Source organism: Guillardia theta, assembly GCF_000315625.1.
Source record: "Guillardia theta CCMP2712 unplaced genomic scaffold GUITHscaffold_149, whole genome shotgun sequence".
NCBI classification, from domain to species: Eukaryota; class Cryptophyceae; order Pyrenomonadales; family Geminigeraceae; genus Guillardia; species Guillardia theta.
The window spans coordinates 70,585-79,389 of record NW_005434525.1 but is presented as its reverse complement, the minus strand read 5'-3'; the positions used below and the strand labels follow the sequence as shown (position 1 = coordinate 79,389).

At 49.2% G+C, this 8,805-nt stretch overlaps 2 protein-coding genes across 2 annotated transcripts; one reads left to right on the top strand and one right to left on the bottom strand.

Annotated features, from left to right (window-relative positions):
• Positions 1-271: 271 nt before the first annotated feature.
• On the bottom strand, positions 272-3,876 carry GUITHDRAFT_119526 (hypothetical protein; the record flags this gene model as incomplete). Its single annotated transcript, XM_005821216.1, has 9 exons — positions 272-762; positions 809-905; positions 950-2,287; positions 2,331-2,383; positions 2,554-2,593; positions 2,637-2,699; positions 2,910-2,970; positions 3,019-3,234; positions 3,341-3,876. 9 exons carry the CDS (start codon positions 3,874-3,876, stop codon positions 272-274), a joined length of 2,895 nt encoding a protein of 964 aa, XP_005821273.1.
• A 1,803-nt stretch (positions 3,877-5,679) lies between these two features.
• Positions 5,680-7,584, top strand: GUITHDRAFT_119525 (hypothetical protein; the record flags this gene model as incomplete). The annotated part of the gene is made up of 8 exons (XM_005821215.1): positions 5,680-5,730; positions 5,796-5,868; positions 6,117-6,202; positions 6,433-6,486; positions 6,828-6,952; positions 7,241-7,275; positions 7,395-7,464; positions 7,500-7,584. 8 exons carry the CDS (start codon positions 5,680-5,682, stop codon positions 7,582-7,584), a joined length of 579 nt encoding a protein of 192 aa, XP_005821272.1.
• Between the last annotated feature and the right edge of the window lie 1,221 nt (positions 7,585-8,805).

Sequence of the window (8,805 nt, the reverse complement as noted above, 5' to 3'; positions counted from 1 at the left end):
GGAGGGAGGGAGAGAGAGAGAGAGAGAGAGAGAGAGAGAGAGAGAGAGAGAGAGAGAGAGAGAGAGAGAGAGAGAGAGAGAGAGAGAGAGAGAGAGAGAGAGAGAGAGAGAGAGAGAGAGAGAGGGAGGGAGAGAGAGAGAGAGAGAGAGAGAGAGAGAGAGAGAGAGAGAGAGAGAGAGAGAGAGAGAGAGAGCGAGCGAGTACATGGGTCGAGCAAGGAACAGATGAGGGAAGAAGAGGCGTAACATGAAGAAGGAGAGTGAACAGGCTTCATTCAACCAACAGCGCCTGAGCTTCGTCAAGAAATCGATCGATGGTGCCAAGCAAGGCTTCAAGACTATTCTTGCCAGCATGGTCGTCCACAGCATGCACCATGGCTGACTTGAGCGAAGTGAGCTCGTCTCTTAGCCGCGAAAGGATATGGTCGAGGGTGTGGTTGGCTTGCTGCAGCTTGTGGTTGCTAACGATGGCTGACTCGAGCTCATCGAGCAGTTCTCTGTTGTGGTCGATCTGTTTGTTCAGTTCTTCTCTGACCTGCCTCACCTCCCCAGTGCTTTCCTTCTCAACCTTCTCGCGCATCCTCACGATCTGAGCAGCCATGCTTCTCTTCTCCGCTGCATGATGCGCAAGGGCCGCCTCAAGCTCCTGTCGAAGGTGTTCTTCTCCCACCTTAGCCTTGGCGGCTTCGAGCCTGCTCATGTCTACATCTTCCCTGAGAGCGTTGTGATGTTGTTGTAAGAGAGTCAACGTGCTGTGAAGATCTGCCACCTTCTCGTCAGTCTCGCGATTTCATCTGCACGCCTTCACCGTCATTTTCAGCAACCAGTCGCTGAATTTCCTCAGCAGCTTTTCCAGCACAGTTGTCAAGGATCCTTTTCTCCTCTTCCAGCTTGCACACTTGACCCTGTCGACAGCATCACTCTTGTTCTTGAGCCTCTCCTGGCGCACCAGCAGGACCTCGAGCTCCTTGCTAGGGTAGCGGGGAACGTCCAACGGGGATGGGGATAAAAAGTTGTCAAACGGGGAATGAGCAACCTTGCGAGACGCAGAGCCAGCAGCTGAGATTTGACCGATTGATGAGCCAAATGATTTCTTGGGGAGAGAAGAGGAGGAGGGGACGTTTGACGAGTTATGATGCAAGGAGACGGTTGAGAGGGCGTGAAGCAAGGTCTCCATCGTTTGATGTAGGTGATCCACGTCGGCTGTGAGAAGCTTCCACCTCTTGCTCTCCGCGTTCTCTTGCAAGTTGTGCAGAACGGAGTAGCGAGAGGCCCAGCTGATCCGATCTTGATGGAGCCTGACCAGATGCTTGTACGTCTTGTTGATTGAGCGATTGATTTGAAGAAAGGAGAAAGTCTTCATCTTGCTTGTCCTCTCTCTTGATTTCATCATGACAACCGCAACCATTCTCCATGGTCGCTCAGCTTCATGTTCACAACTCTCATCTCCTTCTGGTCTTGTTGTGGCGTGTCCAGCCGCTGCTCTGGTCGCCCTGCCAGTCAGAACCTCGTTGGTTATGGCTACAAGGTCCAAGTTGAACATGCTCAATCGGTTGACCGATCGCTCTAGCGCGTCCAGCACTTGACTGACTTGATACTCCCTGTCAGTTAACTCCCGGACTCTCCTTTCCTCCTCTCCATCTCCTTCTTGTCCAGGGCCAGCACTCGCAAGGGCCCCGGCTGCTCTCCGGTGCAGCCTCGCCTCCTCCCCGACGCTTCTGACAGCAGCCAAGACGCTGCTCTGCTCAGAGATCTGCTGCAGCTGATCCAGCAGGGCGTCGTACTTGTCCTGGAGGTCTTCGTTTCTTTCGATCATGATGTGATACTTGTGGCTGAGAAAGGCTTTTTGTTTGCACCTCTTGTTGTAAGATTGGACCATCTCTTCACTCTCTTGCAAACACACCCGACTCTCTGCTCGCAGTTCAGTGATGTCGATGAGAATTGATGAAGACAACTGATGGAATTTGCAGTTTTCAACCCTCAGATCTTGATCGTGCAAGGCTTCATTGCAGAAAGATGCCAGCCCATCACTCAAATGTTTGAGCTCAAGTTTCATCCTTGACAACCCTTCCCTGATCTCCCGGTCGTTGTTCACTCGTTCGCTTTCCAGCTGCGCTAGGAACAGAACCTGACGTTCCAACATTCTCTCACAAGTGCAAGACAGTCGATCGACAGAGCCTTCGATGACATGCAGGAGATTGAGCTGAACACATTCATGTATCTGCGTTGTAGAAAGAGCCCCTAGCAGGTAGGCGGCGTCATCCCGCAGAGTTGTTATCTTGCAAGCCTAAGAGTCAGAGTGCAGCCTCAGATCAGATCAGCAATGGCACCTGTTGTAGTAGTTTACATGCTTCCTCCTCCGCCTGCTTCGATCGTTGTCGCTCTGAATCGCAGATTGTTTTCAGTGCCGTCATGTCGTTTGCATGTGCTGAATCACTCTGAAGGAAATCACTGTGGGACAGAAAACTGATCAAACCTCTTGAAATCGCCAATGCACACGAACAACACTTTACCTCAACCTGACATGCAATTGCCTCATCGTCGAATCAAGACCGTGTTGACAATTCTCAATCTGATCGAGTTTGTGCTGAGCCTGAAAGGACGGTCAAATCCTGACAAGTTTGGTAGAAGAATACCTCTAGATGTAAGTGTTGCAAGTCAGATAAACTTCTGTGCATCCTTTTCACTTCTTCCATCAGCTGCTTACAAACGTCAGGAACTGTCAACACTATCCTCCTCCATGATCTCAACAAGTTTTACACGGCGCTGCTAGAGGCAGAGGTAGAGGTAGAGGTAGAGGTAGAGGCAGAGGCAGAGGTAGAGGAAGAGGTAGAGGCAGAGGCAGAGGTAGAGGTAGAGGTAGAGGTAGAGGTAGAGGTAGAGGCAGGAGAAGAAGAAACGAGAACAACATTGTCTATCCATGTAGATGTTTCACCCAGAGCAGTTTGATTTTCCATCTTCTCCATTTCCCTGAGAGTTTTATCACTACCAACGAAAAGCAGGGGCAGTGTAGGGTACCACGCTGCCATTAGATCCATCTTCTGATTTTCAGCGAGCGAAAGTTTCCGTCTCAAATCATGAATCTCTGCTGAAGCCAGCTCTTGCAAGTCATTCAGTCTCTCGTTTGTATTTGACTGCATAGCGTCTCTTTCTCTCAACAGAGCCTCGAGCTGTTCCTTCTGTCCCTTAACGTTCAACACGTCATGAGCAGTTTGCGGCAGTTCAGGCATGTACCTGGCATCTCTCAAGCTCTCTCGCTCTCCTCTCTCGCTCTCCTCTCTCCTTCTCTATTGTACAAAAGATTTGTTGTCTAGCTTTCAACGCTGTTTGCTCGGTATACCCGAACTGAACCTCCAGCTGATCTATCAGCTCAGAAGTGTCCATCATGTCAAACTTAAAATCGACGCAGCTCTTTGACAGGATGCAGATTTGACTTTCTTTGTCTCTCATCTCATTTCTCATCACACCAAGCTGATGCTTTTGCGTTCTGATCTCATTCTGCAAGGTTTCATTCATTCGGGTCAAATCTTTGATTTCAGACTGCATGCTTGATAAGATCGTTTCTGTTTCCTGTCTCAACTTTCGTATTTCCCCTTCAGTTCTTCTCTGAACATGCTCAAGAAAGAGATTCACTTCCGATACTTTCTCTTCCACTTGGCGATGTTTTGTTTCCGCCTCCTCTTCCAGCCCCTTGCAAACAAGTATCTCTGCGTTCTCCTTCACCAGCATGTTCTCCACCAGCTGGTACACCAGCGCTGCCTTGTCTGCCATCCTCCGCCTCCTCATCGAGTCGCAGCTGGCACTGGCAAAGCTTTCTTCGAGGAGGGCAGGGTTCTTCAGGCTCCAGTCCGACTCAGGGTGGAGAGATTCGAGCATATCTTCCTCCATATCCCCGTGGACAAGCTGCCGCATGCGCACGCTCTCGGCTGCCTCCTCCTCCTCCTCCTCCTCCTCCTCCTTCTCTTCCTCAAAGTTTCTCAACCATCAGGCTTGCTGTCTGTTCTCAGTTCCGTCTATTCACAGCTTGTCTTTCAGAAGAGTATGATGAGAGTGTTTGCCTGTGAAGCGTTTGAACCCTGCAGGACACTCTAACCACCACCAACGTCTCTCGTCCTCGTCTCCTTCTCTTCCTCCTCTGCTTTCCGGGCCCTCCTACCTTGTGCTTGTCGAGTATTAGTCCGGGCCTACTTGCTCCTGATGGAAATATGTAATGTTCACCGGACGTGGGTGTATGTTCCTTCCATGAAACTTGTTTCGAGAGAAGCGTGAAGGTTGGAGTAAGTGCGTATCTATCTCATCCTTGACTTTCTGCTCTTCTCGTTCTCACGTGAGCAAACATGTCAATCTCAAGTTCTTTTATGAACCGGAGCACAAGTTTCAGTCAGACTCTCCAAGCAGGAAAACAATAACTAAGTTGCTGATGTTGCAGTTAGCAACATTTGCTCGAGGTAGAGCTAGAGCAAAGATGTAAGCTTTCAGGTCAGCATGGAGCTTTTCTCTCCTCTCCTCTCCTCTCCTCTCCTCTCCTCTCCTCTCCTCTCCTCTCCTCTCCTCTCCTCTCCTCTCCTCTCCTCTCCTCTCCTCCTCTCCTCTCTTCTCTTCTCCTCTCCTCTCCTCTCCTCTCCCCTCCCCTCCTCTCCATCCCCTACTCTCATCTAATTCTTTCCACCTATCACTTCCTACCTACCCAACTTCTTCTCTTTCCTTTTGCCGTGTTCAGCTGATTTATGTTGGAGCAGCCGAAGAAAAATTCACTCGCTGCTCCTCTACTGAATCCATCAAAGAAGTGACGGACGAGAACGAGAGGTTGAAGAAACGATTGGAAGAGCTGGAACATGTCAGTCTTCTCTTATACTGTTACATTCGCCCTACTGTGTCGTCCTTTTTTTGGTCTTCCTGCTCCTCCCATTTCCTTCTCGTTCTCCTCCTCGTTCTCCTCCTTGTCCTCCTCTTCCTCTTGCTCTTCTTCGTCCTGATCCTTGTCCTCCTTCACATTCTCCTTCTCCTCCTCGTCCTTGTCCTCCTCCTTTCCCCCCTCCTCCTTCTCCATGAACAACAGCAACAACAACAGCAACAGCACATCCACTGCATCCTCAGTCATCAGATTGTCTGGTCTTGTTCATCGCTCATCCCCACCTTCAGGTGTTGCACGGAAGCAAGAACTCAACCAGCAACGATGCTGTGCTTCAGGTGAAGACAACACTCCTGTCACAGGCAAATGCGACGTGTTCTTGTTGTGTTGAGAGAGAAAGCTTTCTTAGATTCATTTGTGATCTGTTAACAAACGTTTCTGCTCCAACTCATCTGTCATATCATCATGTTGCACACGTCACAAACATCATACGAGTTTCCCTAAGGTTCATCTGAATCGTTGAATGTGCCATCTTAATGTCACTTCCATTAATGCCTGCTGATTCATTTCTTGTTTCGATGTTTGTTTTCGGTATCCTTTAGCTTTTATCTTCAGGACGATGAACAAACAAGAGACGCGAAAATTCCATACCACAGTGAGATTCATGGCTGCATCGAGGTGAGGAGTGGCAAGATGGTTGCAGACAGCGTTGCTGACTCGTACAATCTTCTCTCTTACTGTTGTTGTGTTTGTATTCTTCGTCATCGTCTCCCTTCTTCTTCTTCTTCCTCTCCTTCTGCCTGTTGTCTATTTGTCGTTGATGCTTCATGCTCCCTTGTCTTCTTTCTTCTCAGATTCTCTCTGTGGATGACAACGAGGTATTAACTTCTCTCTTTGCTCTCTTGTTGTTTTCATCACCTTTACCGCTCTTGCTCGCAAACAGGTCAACCACATGGTTGTTGAAAACATTCTCACTCCGCGAGGCTTCAAGATCACAACGTGCATGAGTGGAGTAGGTGAGTTGATGCGAGACGTGTTGTTCTGGTTTCCTGACATCACAAACATCACCTTCATTGAGACGTGTTGTTCTGATTTCCTGACATCACAAACATCACCTTCATTGAGACGTGTTGTTCTGATTTCCTGACATCACAAACATCATCTTAATTTCTTTCACTGCGATCATATTACCATGGTCTCTGCTCGTACTGATACATACCATGATTGCTTTCGTCACGGACTTGTTCCTCATGGCTGCCAACAGAGGCCCTGGAGCTCCTTGAAAGCCGAAGTTACCTACCTGACCTCATCCTGCTGGACTGCATGATGCCTGTGATGAGCGGGTTCGAGGTGAGAAAGAGGAGCAGGAGCAGGAGCAGGAGAAGAAGGAGAAGGAACAAGAGGAGGAAGGGAAGGAGGAGGATGGGAAAATGAGGAGAAGAAGGAGAATGAGAGAAGAAGGAGAAGGAGTTGAAGAAGGAGAATGAGGAGTAGGAGGTGAAGGAGGAGTAGGAGGTGAAGGAGGAGGAGGAGGTGAAGGAGGAGGAGGAGGGGAGGATTCTTGATATTTGTTTTGTTAGGTGTGTCAGACTCTCCGTCGCAAACATCCCCAGAATGCGCTTCCAATCATCATGGTGAGTTGAGACTTGGACTGAAAGAAACATGAGATGAGATGAGATGAGATGAGATGAGATGAGATGAGATGAGATGAGATGAGATGAGATACTGTGTCTTCTGAAAACGAGAAGACGTTTGCTGTTCGTGACAACTGAAAGTGATCTGTCGACAATACCCTTTTGAAACGTATATAACATCGCCCTCTCATTGTTTGATTATCTCAAACATGTCTTCGATCTTGACATTCTTGCTCTTGTTCTACCTTTTGCTCTTGTTCTTGTCACATTCACAAGCAACACAAACGGATTGACCTGATCTTGCATCGCATTTGACATGGACGGTTAATTGCCGTTGACAGGTGAGCGCGCGATCAGGAGACGAAGACATTGTTCGCGGATTGAGTCTGGGATGCAACGATTACATCACCAAACCTTTCAGCGCCGGCGAGCTGAACGCGAGGATCGATGTGCAACTGAAGATACGGTGATGAAGAGCAGGAGCAGGAGCAGGAGGAGGATGGAAATGAGGATAGTGGAGAGGACAATAATGACAATTCAAGTCATGATGATGAAGATGGAGTTGAAGATGATTGTTGCATGAATTGTGTTTTCGTTGCTGACACTGCTCATCAGAGAACTTTGGAGAAATGAAATCCAAAAACTTGGAGGCTGGCAAGCTCGATCCGAAAGGTATTGCCGCAACCAAAGGATGAGGAGATAGTAGTGGGGAAGGAGCAGGAGCAGGAGCAGGATTCATGTTTTCTTTGCACAGACTTCCCAAGAACGTCAAGATGAGGCTGAAGAAAGGTAATGGACGATGCTGGCGGGGGAGGAGGAGAGCAAGAGGGCAAGAGAGGGAGAGGAAGTGTGAGAGTAGATGAGGAGGAGGCAGAGGAGGGAGTTTGTTTGCTAACGGTGACCAACAGGAAGCAGTATGATCATGGACTATCACGAGAACGTGTCTGTTCTCATCTGCGAGCTTGTCAACATGCGAAGGTGAGGAGGAAGGGGTTGATTTAATCTGGTTGCAGGGGATATTACAAGCTACGTGACACGTATGATGATGGTGTAGATATGCTCAAGGGATGGAGATGGACACGTTTGTTCACTTCTTGAACCATCTCTATGGGTCAGCAATCCTCGGTTTTCCCTTCTTGTTTTCCTTTCTTCTCCTTCTCCTCTACCTAATCCTCTTCTGTCTCCTCTTCTGCTTTCCCTCTACTTTCTCCTTCTCAGTCTCTTCCTTTTCTTTTTCCTTCTCCTCAATCTTCTCTTGTAGTATCCTCCTTTCTACTTTCTATCCTCCTCTCCCGTCTCCTCCTCCTCCTCCTCCTCCTCCTCCTTCTCCGTCTCCTCCTCCTCCTCACCACCACCACACCTCTCATCTCTCTCCTCCTCCTCCTCTCTCCTTCATACTCGCGCACAGGACTCTGGATGATGTCGCTTCCAAGCATGGAGTGCTTCCAATCCTTGGAGACACGTACATGGTGGTGACAGGTCATGAGGCCAGGTAGGTCTCCTCCTCCTCCTCCTCCTTCCAAGTATTCCGCCTGCTCCTTCCACTGCTCTTCACCTTGGCCTCCTGCTCGTCTTGCTCTTCATCGTCTTTCACCTCTTTTGATTGATACGCAGACTTGGTCCTTCTCTTGCTGCTGGACAAAATCCTGCAGACAATGCTGACCATGTGAGAAGAACGAGAAAGAGAAAAGAAAGCGAGAGAAGGATGAGGGAGGGGAAGGGAGAGAAGGAGGGGGGAGGGGAAGGGAGAGAAGAAGGGGGAGGAGGAGGAGAAGGAGAAGGAAGAGGAGGGGAAGGGAGAGAAGGAGGGAGGGGGGAAGAGAGAGGAGGAGAGGGAGCAGGAGAACTGATTGAGGTGCAGCACGTGGACTCGTCGATCTCGAGCAGCAGGCGGCTCATCAAAGTTGCCATGGACTTTCTGAAAGTGGCGGACGAGATGTCGTACAACCTTCAAGGGAAAGCTGTCAGACCTCGAGTAAGAGGAGGACGAGGACGAGGACGAGGAAGATGGAGATGGAGGGGAGTCGTGAGAGTGCGAGGGGATGCAGCATAGGAGAAGCAAGAGGATTGAAGCAAGGAATGAATTTCTCACTACTTTCTCAGCTTCGGATTGGAATATCAACAGGAGAGGCTTACTCGGGATTTGTTGGCTCGAGGGTAAACAATCATCGTCTGCAGAAGATGATAACTGACAATCTCTTTCTTCTCTACCTCTACCTCTACCTCTACCTCTTCCTCTTCCTCTACCTCTACCTCTACCTCTTCCTCTACCTCTTCCTCTTCCTCTTCCTCTTCCTCTTCCTCTTCCTCTTCCTCTTG